Below are 22,031 nucleotides of genomic sequence, written 5' to 3' on the forward strand. Positions count from 1 at the left end.
AAGCCTTTTGCACTTGAGTAGGACTAACGAATGAACGGTAGAACACTGAGGTGTGTGGCAGGACAAAGGGATCTGGGAATATACGTCCATAATTCATTTAAACTGGCATCAGAGTTAGATAGGGTGATAAAGAAGCTTTTGGCACTTAGGCCTACATAAATCAATGTACTGAGTACAGGAGATGGGATGTTATGTTGAAATTGTACAAGGTGCTGGTGAGGCCCAATCTGGAGTATTGTCTACAGTTTTGGTCACCTATCTATGGGAAAGATGCGAACAAGTTTGAAAGAATACGCAGAAAATTTACAAAGATGTTGCCAGGTCTGGAGAACATGTATAAAGAAAGATTGAATAGGGTAGGACTGCATTATTTAGAACATAAAAGATTGAGAACAGATTTGATAGAGGTATATAAAGTTATGTAGGGTTATAGATAGAGTAAATGCAAGTAGGCTTTTTCCACTGAGGTTGGGCAGGAATACAACCAGAGGTCATGGGTTAATGGTGACATGTGAGAAATGTGCAATGTTGCAACTGTAGTTAGACCTCACTTGAAGTATTATGATCAGTGCTAGATGTGAAAGCTTTAGAGAGGGTGCAGTAGAGATTTACCAAGATGCTGCCTGGATTAGAGAACATGTCATGTGTGGGAAGGTAAAGCAAGCTAAGGCTTCTCTCTTAAGAGTGAAGGAGGATGAGAGGTGCGTAACAAGATAAAATCTTATGACATTACAGGAAAGATATCGGCATGGATAGCGTATTGGTTGACAGGCAGGGGGCAGTGAGTGGGAATAAGAGGGGCCTTATCTGGTTGGCTGCCAGTGACTAGTGGTGTTCCTCAGGGGTCAGTACTGGGGCCACTGCTTTTCACATTGTTTGTCAATGATTTGGATAATGAAATTCATGGTTTTGTGGCAAAGTTTGCGAATGATGCGAAGATAGGTGGAGGGGTAGGTAGTGCCAAGGAAGCAATGTGACTGCAGCAGGACTTAAGACAAATTAGAAGAATGGGCAAAAAAAGTGGCAGATGGAATACAGCATTGGGAAATGTATGATAATATATCTTGGTAAAAGGAACAATAGTGTGGACTATTATCTAAATGGGGAGAAAATTCAAACATTAGAGGTTCATTTATAGGTTGAGTCTGTGATAAAGAAAGCAAATGCAATGTTGGCATTTATTTCAAGGGGAGTAGAATATAAAAACAAGGAGATAATGTTGAGCCTTTATAAGACACTAGTCAGACTGCACTTAGAGTACTGTCAACAGTTTTGGGCCTCGTAACTCAGGAAGGATGTGTTGTCATTGGAGAGTCCAGAGGTCCACGAGGATGATTCTGGGAATGAAGGGGTTAGCATATGAGGCATGTTTGGCAGCTTTGGGCCTGTATTCACTGGAATTTAGAAGAATGCAGGGGGTCTCTTTGAAACCTACCAAAAGTTGAAAGAACTAGAAAGGGTGGATGTGGAGAGGATGTTTCCACTGGTGGGGGCATCCAGAACTAGAGGGCACAGCCTCAAAATTGAGGGGTGACCCTTTAGAACAGAAGTAAAGAGGAATGCTTTTTCAGCCAGAGAGTAGCAAATCTGTGGAGTGCTCTGCCACAGACTGCGATGGAGGCCAAGCCCGTGCGCATATTTAAGGCGAAAGTTGATCGTTTCCTGATCTGTCAGGGCATCAAAGGATATGACAAGCAGGCAGGTGTATGGGTTTGAGTGGGATCCGGGATCAAATGATGGAATGGTGGAGCAAACTCCAAGGGCTGAATGGCCTAATTCTGCTCCTATGTCTTATGGACTTGATAGAGGTGTACAAGATGATAAAAAGCATAGTTGGAGTGGACAGCCAGACCCTTTTTCCCCAGGGTGCTATGCTTAATATAAGAAGGCATAATTTTAAGGTGTTTGGAGGAAAGTTTGGAGAAAAGTATGGTGGGGTGATGTCAGAGAAAGGTTCTTTTAAAAATACGTACACAGTATGTGGTAAGAGCATGAAAAGCACTGTCAGGGATGGTAGTGTAGACAAATACATTAGGAATACTTAACAGACTCCTTAGACTGTCATAAGGATGAAAGAAAAATGGAGGACTTGTGAGGAAGAAGGGTTAGATGAATCTCCGGGTAGGTAAAAAGTCAGTTCATCATCATGGGCCAAAGAGCCTGTACTTTGCTCTGTTGTTCTATGTTCAATGTTCTATTAGCCACTATTTCACTGAATGGTTGAAAATGGTTAGTTTCGGTCCAGAAAGTGGCTAAATTTAAAGATCTAAATATCTTTACCTGTTCTCACATGTTCTTTACCATACCCTCAGCTGGAAGTATACATCCAATGCTTGATTGTCAGTGATTGAAAATCCTGAAATTTCCTACCTAGTAGCATATTCAACACAAGGGTTACAGGAATTCCTCAAAATTCCTCAACAGCAGGGCAGCAAATCTAATCTTTCCTTCAATATTCAGTTTCAACAGAGATGTGAAAGCAAACTTTTTCAGCCTAAAGCATTGGGACATAAACCTAATGCTAAAAAAATCATAGCATTTGAATAATTAGCCTACAGCCAATAAGGAAAAAATAAGTCAGTCTGAAATGATAACATTTTAAGTGAGAAGGTTTAAGATTCAATCCGAGTCAAATAGAGAAGTCTGCAGATACGTTACAATCTTACCTTTGCAATGTCATCTGGACAGGTCAGAGAGAAACTGTGTCCCACTAGCCGATAAGCTTGTTCTTCAATGTCTGCAAGTTTAGCCTGCATTATGTATTTCTGGCTCTCACACTCAGCGGTACTGAATCCTATCCCGTTCATCTCCAGCAATGCCAGACAATATTGGGTCTTCATTTCAACATTGCAAAACACGTCTGTAACAGAGTAGAGAAAGTAACATGTCAGTAAAGCCTAACATTGGGGGTAGGGGATGGGAGCTCCTTCCTCACCTAGCTGCACTCCCCTGCCCACCACTTCCACAAGTGTTTATTGATGGAATTGCCTGCACTCTGATGGGAGAGTGACGAGGGGCAGATCTCATGTAGAAGATTTTGATTTTTAATTTAAAAAATTAAAAAATCATTGTTAAAAAGAATGAGTAATACATCATTTGCATTTAGTTCATGAAGAATTCAAGTGAAATCTTCGAATATTTTGTATTGCACAGACACAAGACATCCAGCATCAACAAATATACACTCATGCCTATAGAATGCAAGTGGACCAGCTTAGATGTGAATCTTTGTCAGCATGGGACCAGTTGAGTGAAGGACTCATTTCCATACTGTATGACTCTATGATCATTGCACATATAGAGTGCAGATCTCGTTTAGACAAATTTTTATCCCGTGCCTTTCAGGTTGTTCAAATCCATCCTAAACAAACCCTATCCATCCTAAAGGATACATGTAAAAAAACTAAGATGCACAATAACTCAAATCATCTATCTACCGGTTTGTATTTGCAACAAAACCTGCTGATCTACCTTGCAGATTTTCTTTCTGAAGTAGAATATTAAGTTGATTCATTACATTAAAGACCAACACAGACTCGATGGAGGCTCTGTGACGGCCTGAGACATCTGCTTGTACATCCAGCCCAAGACTCTGAATGCCTTGACTTGTTTTCACTCCTTCTAACAATGAAAGTTGCAGAGGGAGAAAGTTGGTCACCATGTTATGAAGGGTCCTCTCTTTGGAACCAGGATCCAGCAGCCAACATGCAACCTAAACACAACACAAATTTACCACAAGTTTTTTTTCCAAAATGGCAAGCAATAGTTCAAGTTTAAGTAATTCCTCAAAAGTGACTCAGGGTTTCAGCAAAATGCAATTACTACCTTTGGATCTTCATAATTGCCTTCCATGGAGATGCTGCAGGCATGAAGGAGAATCTTGTAGTGTTGCTTAAAGTCATACATAATAACTGAACGTCGTTCTTCAGTAACTCCACCTTGCTCCAAGCATGAACGTACGTGGAGAAGCCGCTCTTTCACAGAGAGATCAGGGTCTAGAGGTGGAGGAGCCAAACTGTTGCTTAAGTCTCCTTTAAAAATATAAAATGAGTTAAAGATGGGCAATAACTGCTAATATTTCCCACAGGAAGTTGCATGACAACAAATATGTTAAATATAAATACGTTTGTGCACATGATCATAAGTTACATTCCAGTCCTCCACCTAATTTAGTTAAAGTTGTTTGCTGAGGGAGATGAAACTCCAAACAGTTAGTTCAGAAGGATGGATCTTCGGGTCTGATATTCACAGAATTAAGCTTTTCTTACCAGTGCTTTGCTGACCATCCTGAAAGGAGATGTAATAAGCATCCTTCCCTCCCCAAGATACACACAATCCAATCAATATAAGGTCTTTGTGACTGCTCACTTCTAAGCCATTGGCTTTGGCTTGGATCTTTGTAGTCTGGGCTAGAAAATAGATGAAGGGATTAGAAAAGTCAAATAAATAAACCTCCACCCATAAGAACATACTTAATTCTCAAAAATAAAATACCAGAGTTAACGTTTTACTCCAAATAGAAAACAACCAGAGTTTGCATAGTTGTTTGAGAGTTTAAGGACAGCTGACATTTGCAATCAAGAGTTGAATCTGTTTCACATTTGCAAATCCTTCTCCAAATAAAACACCAGATTTAAAACCCTTTTTTTAATTACTCAGGAGTAAATTGTGTGAGGATTTGGACACAAGCCCAACATAACATCAGCTTAGATATGCAGAGAGGTGAAACCCATCTGGCAAAAAGGATCTGAATTTGAGTGAGTTGGGTTAATGGATTCTAGTCCCCACAAAACAGACTTAAATTTGCCACTATGTTGGCATTCTATGGGTAACCATGGTTGTCACAGGATGAGAAAAGTAAGGAAATGTTTTCCCAAAATTTTCCCAAAAAATACTCATCGTCTTTAACTGCCAATTACTGGAAAGGCCTTTGTTTATTACCCATCCAAAGTTGTTTGAAAAGATTGCGGTGACCCACACCTTGAACTACTGCAGTCCTTCTGAAGAAGATACTTCTTAAATGCAATTAGGAAGTATCAGATTTGGTCCCAGCAACAATGAATAAACAGCAAAATATTTCTATGTCAGGACATTGTGTAACTTTGAAAGTATGTAAGAGTCAACCACGTTGGTCAATCTGAAGTTACATAAATACCAAAATCACCAAGGATCGTAAATTTCCTCCCTTGAAACCACTGCTGAACTTGATGATATATGCAATTTCATTGTTAGAAATTACTCACTTTTGTTTAATTCCAGACTATCAATTGAATTTAATTTACACAACTGGGAATTGAACTCTGGCTCCAGACCATTCGTTCAACTCTCTGCATTAACTGCTGGGTAATTTAGATGCTACTTCACCAAACATATCTCTTTAGTGGATGCTCTTTTAAGGTTAGGTGTTGTGTAATAACCCAGATCTTATGAGGGAGCTTAACGTAAAGGAACCCTTAGGAGGCAGTGATCACAATATGATTGAATTCATACTGCAATTTGAGAGGGAGAAGTATAAATCACATCTGTCAGTATTGCAATAGAATAAAGGGAATTACTGAGGCATCAGAGAGGGCTTTGCCCAGGTGGATTGGAGGAGGATACTGGCAGGGATGATGGCAAAGCAAAGATAACTGAAGTATCTGGGAATAGTTCACAAGGTGCAGGATAGAAATGTCCCACAGAAGAAGTTGTCCTCAAATGGCAACTCTGACTGACAAAGGAAGTTAAGGGCTGCATAAAAGCTAAGGAAAGGACATTTAAGGTAGCAAAAGTGAGTGAGAAATTGGATGATTGAGAAGCTTTGTAAATCCAACAAAAGGCAATTTAAAAAGCTATAAAAAGGGAAAAGATGGAATATGAGGGCAATCTGGCCAATGATATAAAGCAGGAAAGTTGAAGCTTTTTTCAGTTATATAAAGAGTAAAAAAGAGGTGAAAGTTGATATTGGACCACTGGAAAATTATGCTGGTAAGGTAGTAATGGGAGACAAAGAAATACAGATGAATTTAAAGGGTACTTTGCATCAGTCTTCACTGTGGAAGACACTAGTAGTGTGCCAGAGGTCCATGAGTGTCAGGGAGCAAGAGTGAGTGCCATTTCTATTACAAAGGAAAAAGTCCTAGGCAAACTCAAAGGTCTTAAGGTGGATAAGTCACCTAGACCATATGGACCACATTCCAGAGTCTGAGAGAGGCTGCTGAAGAGATAATGGATGCATTAATCATGAGCTTTCGAGAATCAGTTGATTCTGGCATGGTCCCAGAGGACTGGAAGATTGTAAATGTCACTCTACTCCTTAAAAATGGAGGAAGGCAACAGAAAGTAAATTGTAGGCCAGTTAGCCTAACCTCAATGGTTGGGAAAGTGTTGGAGTTTATTATTAAGGATGAGGTTTCAGGGTGCTTGGAAACTGATGATAAAATAATTCAAAGTCAACATGGTTTCTTGTCTGACAAATCTGTTGGAGTTCTTCGAGAAAGAAACAAGCAGGGTGGACAAAGGAGAGGCAGTGGATGTCATTTACTTGGATTTTCAGAAGGCATTTGATAAGGTGTCACACATGAGACTGCTTAACAAATAAAATTCTGTGACATTACAGGAAAGATACAGGCTTGGACAAGGAATGGCTGACAGGCAGGAGTCAGTTTGTGGGAATAAAAGGGTCTTTTCTGGTTGGCTGCCAGGGACTAATGGTGTTCCTCAAGGGTCAGTACTGGGACCGCTACTTTTCAAATAGTTTGTCAATGATTTGGATAATGGAAATGATGGCTTTGTGGCAAAGTTTGCAGATGATATGAAGATAGGTGGCGGGATAGGCAGTGCTGAGGAAGCAATTGCAGCAGGACTTAAGACAAATTAGAAGAACAGGCAAAAAAGTGGCAGATAGAATACAGTATTGGGAAATATATGATAATGTATCTTAGTGTAAGGAACAATAGTGCAGACCATTATCTAAATCGGGAGAAGGTTCAAATATCAGAGGTGAAGAGGGACTTAGGAATCCTCATGAAAGACTCACAGAAGGTTAATTTACAGGTTGAGTCTGTAGTAAAGAAGGCAAATGCAATGTTGGCATTTATTTCGAGGGGAATAGAATTTAAAAGCAAGGAGCTAACGCTGAGGGCTTTGTTAGTCAGGCTGCACTTGGAGTATTGTCAAGTTTTCGGCCCCATATCTCAGAAAGAATGTGTTGTCATTGGACAGTCCAGAGGAGGTTCTCAAGGATGATTCTGGGAACAAAGGGGTTACCATATAGTGGTGCTAGAATGTTTGTAAACCCTATTGAACTTTCTCTATTTCTGCATAAGTATGACCTAAAATGTGATCAGATCTCCACACAAGTCTTAAAATTAGATAAAGGGAACTCAAATAAATAATTAACACAAAAACACATTATTCCTGTTCATTTATTTATTGAGAAAAATGATCCAATATTACATGGATTTGTTGGAAAAACTATGTAACTGGTGTGACTCCCTTGTCCAGCAATAACTTCAACCAAACATCTCCGGTAATGGTTGATTAGTCTGGCACATCCGCTTGGGGCAACTTTAGGACATTTCTCTTTGCAAAACTGCTTCAACTCTAGGATGTTGGTGGGCTTCTTTGTATGAACCGCTTGCTTCAAGTGCTTCCACAACATTTCTATAGGTTTAAGGTCAGGGCTTTGACTCAGACATTCCAAAACATGAATTATTTCTTTTTAAACCATTCTGGTGTTGACTTACTCTTGTGTTTCAGATCATTGTCTTATTGTATTATCAAACTTCTATTAAGCTTCATGTGACAGACTGTTAACCCTAACGTGTACTGGTTAGGCACAGGAGTACATTCAGCCAGAGACTCATTCCACTGAGATGCAATACTGAGCGTCATAGGAAGTCATTCCTACCTGTGGCCATCAAACTTTACAACTCCTCCCTCGGAATGTCAGACACCCTGAGCCAATAGGCTGGTCCTGGACTTATTTCCACTTGGAATAATTTACTTACTATTATATAATTATTTATGGTTTTATTTTGCTATATCACTACACTATTCTTGGTTGGTGCAACTGTAATGAAACCCAGTTTCCTTCAGGATCAATAAAGTAGGTCTGTGATACAATTTTGAATTCATTGTTCCCTTAACAATTGCAAGCTGTCCAAGCCCTGAGGTAACAAAGCAGCCCCAAACCATAATGCTCCTTCCACCATGTTTCACAGTTGGGATGAGGTTTTGGTGTTGGTGTGCAGTGTCCTTTTTCCTCCAAACATAGCAATGTTTTGAGGAAACAGGTTCTACTTTTGTCTCACTTGTCCACAGAACAGAAGCATTATAGAATATCCAGGTGGTTTTTTTGCAAACTTCAGATTTTTTTTTGGAGAGCAGTGGTTTCCTCCATGAACACCACTCTTGTTCAGTAGTTTTCTTATAGTGGACACATTTTCAACAAATATTTGTAATATTGGATCATTTTTCTCAATAAATAAATGAACAAGTGTAATGTTTGTGTGTTATTTATTTAATTGGGTTCTCTTTATCTTATTTTAGGAATAACATGAAGATCTGATCACATTTTAGATCATATTTATGCAGTAATAGAGAAAATTCTACAGAGTTCATAAACTTTCAAGCACCACTGTATGAGGAGCGTTTGGCAGCTTTGGGTCTGTACTCACTGGAGTTTAGAAGAATGTTGGGGGGGGGGGGGGAATCTCATTAAAACCTACTGCGCATTGAAAGAACTAGATAAGGTGGATGTGGAGAGGATGTTTTCTTTGGTGGTGGTATTCAGAACTGAAGGGCACAGCCTCAAAATTGAGGGGCAACCCTTTAGGGCAGCGGTAAGGAGGGTTTTTTTAGCCAGAGGGTAGTGAATCTGTGGAATGCTCTGCCACAGAATGCAGTGGAGGCCAAGTCTGTGCAAATATTTAGCTGGAAGTTGATTGTTTCCTGATCGGTCAGGGCATCAAAGGATATGGTGAGAAGGCAGGTGTATGAGATTGAGTGGAATTCGGGATTAGCCATGATGGAATGGCGGACCTGGCTCGATGGACTGAATGGTCTAATTCTGCTCCTATGTCTTATATTCAGGGCATGATTGCATAAAAAGTATTCACTTGGATTCCAGAACAGGGTTCCTTCCAACCAGAGAAATTAGTAGTTTTTCAACAAAGCCATCCCAGCCGAAGTCAAAAATTTTATATAGACAGAGACATGACACACAATTGATTTTAATTTAATACAAAATAAATTATACTATTAATTCAGGCTATAGATATCAACTAAGCTACCCTCTACTATAGAGTATAATGGCACATGCACAACTTCCTTTGAAGCTTTACCAACCTTGTTTGAATCTTGCACCAATCTCTGAGCAAGGTGACAGAACACATTCCTTTTTCTCACACGCAGCAGCTAGTGCAAATCTTTCTTTACTTTTCCATTCTTTTATGAATGTCTGGAAAAGAACTCGGCTACTCGCCACATCAATAATGCTGAATGCCTCTGCACTGCAGGGCCTGGCTGGGGATGCTAAATTGTCTTGAGACAGTTGAAGTAAAAACTCTTCATCAATGAAAGAACCTTGAGCATCAGCATTACAATTTACCACGTAACTACAGTCAACATGATGAGATGGAGAAATTTCTGTTTCTGCTTTTTCAAAAACAGGGTTTTGAGTCAAGCAAATAGGGGTAATTTTAGTCAACGATTGCTTTTTACACTTTTCTTCTGATTTTTCATTTGTCACAGCTGTCAATGCCATTTTGATTTTTGGAGTCACAGGTTCATTGGGAGGTGTTGGAGGAACTTCATTCCGACTATCCGATCTGGATTCTGGTTGTTCATCCAATTCCAAAACTGGGGACTGGTTAAAAGTATCTAATTTCTTGTTGTGATTTAATGCCACCTGATTAAGGGTTTTCACTGTTTGATCCAACACCAGAGTATGCTGTTGGTCTGGAGCATCAGAGCTTTCCTTTGCATGGTTCTGTATGCCATCAAATTTTGTATACCGCCCAAAACAGTGATCATTCTTCAGGTCTGCTTCTTCTCTGTTGGTATGGTCATTTAAACCTGAATCTCTCAGACCTGGGGAAGCTGGTGGTTGATTTAATATATCTTTCATCCCTGAATTTAGCTCAAGTGAAGTGTCTGACCACATCCAGCTATTGCTATCCGGCATCTTATTTTCCCCCATTTGTATAAACAATTCCTTAGTTAATATGCTTTCCTTTGGCTTGTTCTTTATCTGATCATTCACCCATTTTTCATCTTGTAGTCTAACACAATCAGCAATATCAGAGGTACTCCCATCTGGATAAAGGACATGCAACTCCTTCGAGGTATTTGGGCTAAAATCTTTAAAGTCTGAGGGATTAAAGGACAAATCAGTCCAATGCAAACTTCCCTCAGAAGTTTGCATATCATTTTGATCTTGAATTCCATCTTCTTCAAACAGACTAAATGAAGTGTGCCTATCTGCTTTATGTGCAAGCTCTTGTCCTGGTTGAAATTCCAGTTCATTCATGTCATCATATGGGGGAGGTTCGGTGAAACTATCAAATAGACTGTCACTCATGTTCAGTGTCTTCTCATTATCAGTCATAGAATGGCCAAGAAGTTCTTGAAAATTGAATTTTACACCACTGGAACTTGAATTATTCTCTGCACCATTAACTGTTTGAACAGCTTGGACAGCTTCTTCAGAAGATGGTGTCTTATAATCTAGTATGAAGTTCTCTAATTGAGTATCTATTAAAGATAAATCATTGGCTTTCAGTACAGGGTAAACTATTTGAGAGGATGGAGCTAGAACACTTTTGGGAGATACCATTATGGATTTTACCATAGTAGAAGACATTTCCTTTCCAGCTGTGGTGTTAGAATGTGTTAAATGTAGAGTTTTCTGTCTTGCAACAGGCTTGTTTTTAACTATCTCATTTTCATTTGGAGTGTTACTATCAGATTGGTCTGTTTTTGCTTCAGTATTAACTAAGTGCTCATCTATTTCTGTCACATTTTGGACTTGCACTCTGCATTCAGCTTCTTGTGGGCATTTAAATGGAGCCAACACTACAGCAGCACGTTCTATAATCCTTTCGATTTGTGAATCCAATTGAAAACTCTCATCAAACCCCCCTGTCAGAGAACTCCGTTGAGATGACTTGAAGCCAACAACATTTGAATTGTCTGGTTTATTCTCATTAACAATGCATTCTCCATTCTTTAGATTTCTTGAGTCATTCTCCAGCTGTATTTGGTGCGAAGTTTGAACTGCATTTTCTGCAAAAGTCTTTTCTTCATGGTTCACATCATTACTTTTGTCCAGAACACAGTCCCTCACAATGATATTTCTTTCAACTATGTCACTCTGAACATGTTGTTTGACATTTGATTGATCCATACTGGTTGCCCTACAATTCCCATCAACTACAGTACAAATATTTTCTTTGGAAAGGTTATATGGCAGCTGCTTGTTGGTAATTCCCCTGTTGGAAATAAGGCTTTCTGTATTCTTCTTACAAGTTATTTCAGATTTACCAACAATGCATTCCAAAGGTTCAGAAAATGGAACTTCCAAAGGTCCGAGACTCTTCTCAACTGACTCAATTTTTTGACCTGCAAGGGCAGCATCATCGTGCTCCTGATTGCTTTCAGCATCCTCTTGCTTTTTAGAATTCAACAGCTGCTCGAAGTTCCATTCAATACCCATTGAAGCCAAATCTTTTTGAAGATGACTCCTGGCCTCTTGGACAATCAACACTGCAGCTTCTTTCTCAGATAGGCCTTTCCTTCCAGTCACCCATATACAACGTGTCTTCCTGCGCTCTTGAGCTTCATTCTCTGTCTCATCCACTGCTCTCCTAGAACTGATGAAAGAGATGTTTTACTGATTAACTTCTGCTCAAGCTTATAGTTTGTTTTTTTAAGCAAAGGGTATTTATTTTGTTGGTAGCATGGGAAGAGGATTATTGCAAGTTTTATTTTTGAAATGAGGAAAGCTGATTCATAAGAATATTCTGCCTGTCGTTACTTCGGCTGGCAGAAAACTAATACATGTAACTTTGGAATTAAAACATAAAGGTTATTATTTCAATTATTCATTTCAGTGAAGCTACTGGTTATCATCAGTGAGTTCAGATAGGGAGAAGCAAGAACCTTAATCACAATGGGAAGTAGAATAAGAAGTGGAGTGACATGGCATTCAAACTGCTCGTTAATGTTCAGTGATCAGTTTCATTCTTCAATAAAACATCACACTGCTCAAGTACGGCAGAAGCTGTATGAAATAAGGACTACATTCCAGAAAGATCAAACAACAAAAACTTCTGGAAATAAAACAAGAAAAAGGAAATCAGGCCCACCTTCAAATTGTAAAAAGAATCATTTTCAGTTTTAACAAATTCAGTTTTACACTGATTCTCATTTATAAATGTAATGATGAAAATTCATCATTTATAAAGCAGGGAAGTTTTGAAGTGAGAACCAATAGAAAGAATATTCTTAAAGTAGTCAGAGCTGATAGCACAAGTTTATAGGAGCATGACTTACAAAAGGTGAGTGTACAGGTACAGTGAGTAATTAGGAAAGCTGACAGATTGACATTGCTTTTTTGTTAGAGGAAATCAAAGTCAAAAGTAGGAAGGCTGTACTCTAGTTCCAGAGGACGTGTAGAGTATTGCCAAGCCCAACGGGCTGGCTCAGTGCACTCAAACCAACGTTCCATCAAGTGTGCACGGCAAAATACCACCAATGCCACCACTACAAAATCCCCCAGATTCACTGGAAAGACATCAGCATCCTCGTGCAGCAACACCATGAAGTGAGTTACATTTGACCAGCCACATCACTCACACACACACACACACACCAGTCTCCCAAGAGAGAGGCTCTATTCCAAGCTGTCAAGCTTTCCTGATAAAATGTCACATCCCTACTGATTCCTGGAAACCGCTGATACACAACAGTAGCTTAAAATGCAGAAGAGCATTCGGTATTGCTAATGGACTGATACTAACAACCACAGAGGTGCACTGCATAAGCAGCAGAAAGAGCAAATTACCTCACAAATCACCCACTCACCTGCCCCATCTGCTGCAAGGACCACATTAGTCACCCCAGAACTCTCAAAGTCAAAGTCATCCTCAATCTCAGAAAATGATGATCAGGAGTTGGTCTCCTGTATTGGTCTCCTTATTTAAAGGAGAATGTAAACATGTTGAATACAGCTTGTAGATAGTTTTTTTTTTAGATAGATAACTCAATGGACAGATTGTTTTTGAAAACTTGTACAGGCCAGACTGGAGTTAGAACTCAGCACATTCTATCAAGTGACATTGTTAGGTCTCTTAAGGAAGGGAATGTAATAAAAGTTTTGCATTAATAAATTGAACAATTTTTTTTAGGTAAAAATGTGAAGGTTAGAAATAGGAAGTCACGATAATGTATTCATACAATGTCAATGCATGAAAAAATTGTAATACTGCATCGCACATAATTCTCAAACCTACACAAAACCAGTTCCTTGTGTGAGAGTATTACAGATCAATTCATAGATCTTCAATCCTTAAAGTAACATTCCGTTCAATCCATACCTTTTAAATGGGACTGCATTTCTCAGAGCTGCTTCTACATCAGCAGGGTTCCCGTGCGCGAGCTCAGAAATGGTGCTAAATCCAGCATTATACAAAGCTCGTGCGCGCTGGGCATTCAGCAAGGAAATCCGCACCAGATCACAGAGTTGTCGTTGAATGCCAAAGCTAAGGCGGCTCTGAAACTGTGAGAGGAGCATTTCCATATTGTGCCAACCAAGCCTGTTGCTGAACACGGATACCATGCCTGTATAAGGTAATGAGAGCCTTTAACATCTTAATGTTTTCAAAACAGCCTAAGAAAAAAATAGCATGCCTCTATGAAGTAAATAATCTTGCACAGAAAACATTAATAATTACTATAGTCCTTAAAAGTAGCGCATTGTAGCGGTGTGCTACACGCAGCGCTGAAATAACGACACGGAGTCGGTAAACTGCAGTTAAAAAAGATTTTATTCAAACTTCGCGGCCTCGCTTTAAAGCCTCCCTGATCTCGCCCTCCCCGGGTGCGGATGCTGTAGGGGGCACGTATTCACCATCCCGTGCAGGCTTTTCCCTTTGTTGGTGAAGCAGACTTGGCGCCCTTTTGGGACTGGCCTTTATGCCGGCGCACTGGCTATTTGTGAGCCCGTTCGAGTGCGCTAGGAAGTGAGTCACCACATAACCTCCCCCAGAACCGGTGATACACCCTCCAATGTCCACAGTCCGGGCTGGACCCTGTTTGGGAGGTTGGCCTCTGCGCCGCGGTGCCGGAAACTCGACAGGTCCACATGGGCCGGTTTGAGTCAGTCCACCGTGAAAACTTCCTCTCTCCCCCCAACGTCCAGCACGAACGTGGACCTGTTGTTCCTGATCACCATAAACTGCCCCTCGTAGGGCCACTGTAGCGGTGGCCGATGCCCGCCCCTTCGTACAAACACAAACTTACAGTTCTGCAGGTCTTTGGGTACGCAGGTCGGGTGCCGCCCGTGCTGTGAAGTGGGTATGGGGGCCAGGTTGCCGAGCCTCTCGCGTAGTCTGCCCAGGACTGCTGCAGATTCTTCCTCGTGCCCCCTTGGGGCTGGTATGAACTCCCCGGGGACAACCAGGGGACAAGGTGTGCAGATCGTCTTTGGGCGCCGTGCAGATGCCGAGTAGGACCCAGGGAAGCTCGTCCACCCAGTTAGCTCCTCTCAGGCAGGCCATGAGAGCCGACTTCAGGTGACGGTGGAAACGCTCCACTAGTCCGTTCGACTGTGGGTGGTCGGCAGTGGTGTAGTGCAGCTGTGTCCCCAAAAGGCTGACCATAGCTGACCACAGGCTGGAGGTGAACTGGGCGCCTCTGTCGGAGGTAATGTGGGCCTGTACACCAAAGCGAGATACCCAGGTGGCAAACAGTGCCCAGGCGCAAGATTCGAAGGTGGTGTCGGTGAGCGGGACCGCCTCTGGCCATCTTGTGAACCAGTCCACGATAGTCAGGAGGTGCTGCACTCCTCGCGACACTGGCAGGGGGCCCATGATATCCACATGAACGTGGTCAAAACGCCAGTGGGTGGAGTGGAACCGCTGCAGCAGAGCTTTGGTGTGCCGCTGCACCTTGGCCGTCTGGCAGTGCATGCACGTTTTGGCCCGTTCACTGACCTGTTTGCGGAGACTGTGCCAAATGAACCTGCTGGAGACCATCCGGACGGTTGTCCTGATGGAGGGGTGTGCTAAGTTATGAATGGAGTTGAAAACGCGCCGCCGCCAGGCTGCCGGGATGACGGGACGGGGTTGGCCGGTGGTGGCGTCACAGAGTAGGGTCCTCTCACCTGGGCCTACGGGGAGGTCCTACAGCTGCAAACTGGAGACTGCGGTTCTGTAACTAGGGATCTCCTTGTCTGCCTGCTGCGCCTCTGCCAGCGCCTCAAAGTCTACCCCTTGGGAAAGGGCATGAATGTTAGGGCGAGAGAGCGCGTCCGCCATGACATTGTCCTTACCCGACACGTGCCGGACATCCGCCGTGTATTCAGAGATGTAGGACAGATGGTGCTGCTAGCAGGACGACCAGAGATCGGACACCTTCGTGAACGTAAAGGTAAGCGGCTTGTGGTCCATGAACGCGGTGAAGCGCCTACCTTCTAAGAAGTATCTGAAATGCCGGATTGCCAGGTATAGCGCCAACAGTTCCCGGTCGAAAGCACTGTACTTGAGCTCGGGTGGTCGCAGGTGTTTGCTGAAAAACGCCAGGGGTTGCCAGCGACCCTCGATGAGTTGCTCCAGTACCCCACTGACTGCCGTGTTAGATGCGTCCACTGTGAGGGCGGTAGGGACATCCATTCTGGGGTGCACTAGCATCGTGGCGTTTGCCAAGGCTTCTTTGGTTTTAGTGAAAGCAGCGGCGGACTCCTCGTCCCAGGTAATGTCCTTGCCCGGACCCGACATCAGGGCGAACAGGGGGCGTATGATTCGGGCAGCTGAAGGGAGAAAGCAGTGGTAGAAATTTACCATACCCACGAATTCCTGAAGGCCTTTGATTGTGGTGGGTCAGGGGAAATGGCAGACTGCGTCTACCTTAGCGGGCAGAGGGGTTGCCCTGTCTATAGTGATCCAGTGGCTCAGGAAGTCGATGGAGCCGAGCCTGAACTGGCATTTGGCCGGGTTGATCGTTAGACCGTAGTCACTCAGCCGGGCATAGAGTTGACGGAGGTGGGACAGATGTTCCTGACTGCTGCTGGCTATGAGGATGTCGTCCAAATAGCTGAAAGCGAAGTCCAGGTCGCGTCCATTAACCGCTGAAACGTCTGTGCGGCATTCTTCAGGCCAAACGGCATGCGGAGGAACTCAAAAAGGCCGAAAGGGGTGATGAGAGCCGTTTTGGGGACGTTGTCCGGATGCATCGGGATTTGATGGTATCCCCAGACAAGGTCTACCTTGGAGAAGATCCGTGCGCCGGGCAGGTTTGCTGCAAAGTCCCGAGTGTGCGGCACAGAGTAGCGGTCCGGTGTTGCAGCCTCATTCAGCCTGCGGTAGTCGCCGCATGGTCTCCAGCCCCCTGTCGCTTTGGGCACCATGTGCAGGGGGGAGGCCCATGGGCTGGCGGACCGCCGGATGATCCCCAATTCCTCCATCCTCTTGAACTCCTCCTTCGCCAGTCGGAGCTCGTCCAGGGAAAGCCTTCAAGCACGGGCGTGGAGGGGTGATCCCTGAGCCAGGATGTGGTGCTGTATGCTGTGTCTGGGCATGGCTGCCGTGAACTGAGGTGCCAGAATTGATGGGAAATCTGCCAGGACTCTGGTGAAGTCGTTGTCAGACAGCGTGATGGAGTCGAGGTGTGGGGCTGGCAACTGGGTTTCACCCAGGGAGAACGTCTGAAAGGTCTCGGCGTGGACCAGTCTCTGCCTCGGCAGGTCGACCAGTAGGCTGTGAGACCGCAAAAAATCCTCACCCAGAAGCGGTTGGGCTATGGCGGCCAGTGTGAAGTCCCACGTGAACCGGCTGGAGCCGGACTGTGCTGCCGTCCACGGCCCTCAGGGTGGGACCCGGTGCCCTGTTGCAGGTGTCGTAACTCGTCGGAGGTAAGACGCTGATCTCAGCACCGGTGTCGACCAAAAAACGGCGTCCTGACCACTTGTCCCACACATACAGGAGGTTATCCCGATGGCCAGCCGCCATAGCCATCAGCGGCGGCTGGCCCTGGCGTTTCCCGAGAACTTGCAGGGCGGGCGACAGCGGCGGGCTTCTGTGCCCCACCGCTGGTGGTAGAAGCACCATTGTTCGTTGGTCTCCTCACCCCTGCCTCTGGGGTTAGCGGGCTCTGTGGCCGGGCCTGGTCTGGTTTGCTGCTGGGAGCGTGGCCTGGTGATCTGTGCAACGGACGTCCCACTCTCCTTCTTGGCGTTCCACAGCAAGTCCGCCCGGGCCGCCACCTTCCGGGGGTCGCTGAAATCCACGTCGGACAGCAGCAGGCGTATGTCCTCGGGCAGCTGCTCCAGGAATGCCTGCTCAAACATGAGGCAGGGCTTGCGACCTCCAGCCAGGGAGAGCATCTCGTTCATTAACGCTGATGGCAGCCTGTCTCCTAAACCATCCAGGTGCAGTAAGCAGGCAGCTCACTCGCACCATGAGAGTCCGAAAGTCCTTATAAGCAGGGCTTTGAATTCCGTGTATTTGCCGTCCGCTGGGGGAGTATGAACTCCTCAACCTGGGCCGCTGTGTCCTGGTCGAGGGAGCTCACCACATAGTAGTAATGTGTGTCCTCCAAGGTTATCTGCCGAACATGGAATTGGGCTTCTGCTTGCTGGAACCATAAGTGAGGTCGCAGTGTCCAGAAGCTTGGCAGTTTCAATGAAACAGCATGAACAGATGCGGCATCGTTCATCTTCAGCCCAAATATCATTTGGGCCGTCGGGGTCACCAATTGTAGCGGTGTGCTACACACAGTGCTGAAATAACGACACGGAGTCGGTAAACTGCAGTTTAAAAAGATTTTATTTGAACTTCGCGGCCTCACTTTAAAGCTTCCCTGATCCCGCCCTCCCCGGGCGCGGATGCTGTAGGGGGCATGTATTCACAGTCCCGCGCGGGCTTTTCCCTTTGTTGGTGAAGCAGACTTGGCGCCCTTTTGGGATTGGTCTTTATGCCAGCGCGCTGGCTACTTGTGAGCCGGTTCGAGTGCGCTAGGAAGTGGGTCGCCACAGCACCTTGTTTAAATTCAGTTGTTCTTAATCAATTTTTACACTTCACCTGCATAAGATGCTGCAGATTGCTGCAGGGACTGAAGCTGTCCTCGACTACAGTGGTATTTCTTCGCAACAATTCCAAGAGGAACTTCATTGATTAGGTCTAGTAACACAAGACTGGTAAAAAACCTGGAGTAGTTGAAGGGATAAAAATCAGTAATGCAGATTTACAGTGAGTCAGATAGTTAAAGATTTTGAATTTTTACAAAGCACACCTCCTAAAATCCCACATTATCACAGTCCAAACACAGCACTGCATTTACTGTTACCACTTATCATCTTACTGGGCTTCACGGTTTCAACATTCACTTCAAATATATACAGATGTTTTTTTTTACAGCAGATGTAAGCTAAGCAACAGAATTGGCAACAGCTGACTAACAGCTTCAATTGATGCTAATGGTCTCAAGAAACCTTAAATTAAAAAAACCAAGCCAATTCTTGATATGTTGTGACAACTCCGAATTTTGAAATTATAGGCTTTAGTGAATAAACTTCAGTGTTATATTGCAGAATACAGTTGTTACAATATTTCAAGAATTATGATTATAATAATACAGCACTTATTTTCAGACACTTTAAATCATGGTGGCATTCTAATCTCTCTCATTCACAGTTCACACAGGCAATTTTCATCACCCCAGAATACTCTGTTATTAATTTCAATGCTATTATTTAAGAGCATTAAAAACAAAAAAAAAATTGGTGCTGTCACAGGTAAGTGACCTCCTGAGCTTCACCATTCAATAAGCTCTTAGCTGATCCCATCTGGGCTGAACACCACTTTCTCACTCTCTCCCCATAGTTAATTACTCCTCTGTGGTTGAATTGATGATCAAACATTGCCTTCAATATATTCAAAGACTGTGGCCCCGCTGTTCTCTGAGCTAGAGAATTCCAAAATTCTCAGCCCTCAGAAGATATTCCTCATATATGAGTAACTTGGGCAATCCCTTGTTCTGTAACTATGCCGCTTATTCTTAATCAATATCAATTCCTCATTATTGATACCTCATCAATCCACCTCAGAATTGTTTATTTCTGTAAGATCACCTCTCTTTCTGCTATACTCCCCTGGACAACCTGTTATACCCTTGCATTTTATTGTCTACCTACACTGTACACTATATTCTGCTCCATTATCGTTTTACCTCAATACATTGTCGTAAATGAATGGATCAGTATGAATGGTATGCAAGACAGTTTTTCACTGTATGCCAGTACGTGTGACAATAATAAACCAATTTGTCTTTGCACTGTCTCCAAAGCAATCATATAACCATAGAACAATTACAGCACGGAAACAGGCCATCTCAGCCCTTCTAGTCTGTGCCGAACGCTCACTCTCACCTAGTCCCACTGACCCGCACTCAGCCCGTAAGTCTCCATTCCTTTCCTGTCCATATACCTATCCATTTTTTTTTTAAATGACAATATCAACCCTGCCTCTACCACTCCTACTGGAAGCTCATTCCACACAGCTACCACTCCTTGAGTAAAGAAATTCCCCCTCGTGTTACCCCCAAACTTTTGTCGCTTAACTCTCAAATCATGTCCTCTTGTTTGAATCTCCCCTACTCTCAATGGAAAAAGCCTATCCACGTCAACTCTATCTATCCCCCTCATAATTTTAAATACCTCTATCAAGTCCCCCCTCAACCTTCTACACTCCAAAGAATAAAGACATAACTTGTTCAAACTTTCTCTGTAACTTAGGTGCTGAAACCCAGGTAACATTCTAGTAAATCTCCTCTGTACTCTCTATAATTTGTTTACATCTTTCCTATAATTCGGTGACCAAAACTGTACACAATACTCCAAATTTGGCCCCACAAATGCCTTGTACAATTTTAACATTACATCCCAACTCCTATACTCAATGCTCTGATTTATAAAGGCCAGCGTACCAAAAGCTTTCTTCACCACCCTATCCACATGAGTTCCATCTTCAGGAAACTATGCACCATTATTCCTAGATCACTCTGTTCTACTGCATTCCTCAATGCCCTACCATTTACCATGTATGTCCTATTTTGACTAGTCCTACCAAAATGTAGCACCTCACTTATCAGCATTAAACTCCACCTGCCATCGTTCAGCCCACTCTTCTAACTGGCCTAAATCTCTCTGCAAGCTTTGAAAACCTACTTCATTATCCACAACGCCACCTATCTTAGTATCATCTGCATACTTACTAATCCAATTTACCACCCCATCATCCAGATCATTAATTATATGACAAACAACACTGGACCCAGTACAGATCCCTGAGGCACACCACTAGTCACCGGCCTCCAACCTGACAAACAGTTATCCACCACTACTCTCTGGCATCTCCCATCCAGCCACTGTTGAATCCATTTTACTACTTCAATATTAATACCTAACAATTGAACCTTCCTAACTAGCCTTCTGTGTGGAACCTTGTCAAAGGCTTTACTGAAGTCCATATAGACAACATCCACTGCTTTACCCTTGTCAACTTTCCTAGTAACCTCTTCAAAACTTCAATAAGATTTGTCAAACATGACCTTCCACGCACAAATCCACGTTGACTGTTCCTAATCAGACCCTGTCTATCTATATAATTATATACACTATCTCTAAGAATACTTTCCATTAATTTACCCACCACTGACGTCAAACTTACAGGCCAATAATTGCTAGGTTTACTCTTAGAACCCTTTTTAAACAATGGAACCACATGAGCAATACGCCAATCCTCCGGCACCATCCCCGTTTCTAATGACATTTTAAGTATTACTGTCAGAGCCCCTGCTATTTCTACACTAACTTCCCTCAAGGTCCTAGGAGATATCCTGTCGGGACCCAGAGACTTATCCACTTTTATATTCTTTAAAAGTGCCAGTACTTCCTCTTCTTTAATCATCATAGGTTCCATAACTACCCTACTTGTTGCCCTTCTCCTTAGTGAATACTGTAGAAAAGAAATTGTTCAAAATCTCCCCCAACTCTTTCGGTTCCACACATAGCTGTCCACTCTGATTCTCTAAGGGACCTATTTTATCCCTCACTATCCTTTTGCTATTAATATAACTGTAGAAACCCTTTGGATTTATTTTCACCTTACTTGCCAAAGCAGCCTCATATCTTCTTTTAGCTTTTCTAATTTCTCTCTTAAGAGTCTTTTTACATTCTTTATATTCCTCAAGCACCTTATTTACTCCATGCTGCCTATATTTATTGTAGATCTCTCTCTTTTTCCGAACCAAGTTTCCAATATCCCTAGAGAACCATGGCTCTCTCAAACTTTTAACCTTTCCTTTCAACCTAACAGGAACATGAAGATTCTGTACCCTCAAAATTTCACCTTTAAATGACCTCCATTTCTCTATTACATCCTTCCCATAAAACAAATTGTCCCAATCCACTCCTTCTATATCCTTTCACATCTCCTCAAAGTTGGCCTTTCTGCAATTAAAAATCTCAACCCTGAGTCCAGACCTATCCCTTCTCCACAATCACACCTTGGTACCCAAAATTGTGTGATATATTCCATGTGGAATCACATGAGCAAAGTTTCAGCAATTTTCATTAAAGCTCTACATTTCTTACACTAAAAGCTGATATTCTTTTAGCCCAATTTCTTGCTGCCGCTACATGCTAACTCTTTATGCTTCATATTCAGTCCCTCAGATTCCTAAGTGCCACCAATTTTGTAATCTCACACTATTTAAATAATAACTTGCATTTTCAATCATCACCCACATTTACCATATTATATTCCAGCTAC

At 42.9% G+C, this 22,031-nt stretch overlaps 1 protein-coding gene across 2 annotated transcripts in view; it reads right to left on the reverse strand.

Moving 5' to 3' along the window:
* The window catches only part of polq (polymerase (DNA directed), theta), a 105,505-nt gene that overhangs the window by 38,322 nt on the left and 45,152 nt on the right, over window positions 1–22,031 (reverse strand). For both annotated transcript variants that reach the window (XM_059968450.1, XM_059968449.1), the window contains exons 16-22: window positions 18,282–18,406; window positions 13,581–13,824; window positions 9,331–11,855; window positions 4,269–4,409; window positions 3,826–4,031; window positions 3,472–3,712; window positions 2,667–2,860 (exon numbers count right to left, since the gene is read on the reverse strand). In XM_059968450.1, the coding sequence (XP_059824433.1) occupies window positions 2,667–2,860; window positions 3,472–3,712; window positions 3,826–4,031; window positions 4,269–4,409; window positions 9,331–11,855; window positions 13,581–13,824; window positions 18,282–18,406 (3,676 nt within the window). The remainder of the gene's footprint in view (window positions 1–2,666; window positions 2,861–3,471; window positions 3,713–3,825; window positions 4,032–4,268; window positions 4,410–9,330; window positions 11,856–13,580; window positions 13,825–18,281; window positions 18,407–22,031) is intronic.

The sequence above is a fragment of the Hypanus sabinus genome, chromosome 4 (assembly GCF_030144855.1).
Source record: "Hypanus sabinus isolate sHypSab1 chromosome 4, sHypSab1.hap1, whole genome shotgun sequence".
NCBI classification, from domain to species: domain Eukaryota; kingdom Metazoa; phylum Chordata; class Chondrichthyes; order Myliobatiformes; family Dasyatidae; genus Hypanus; species Hypanus sabinus.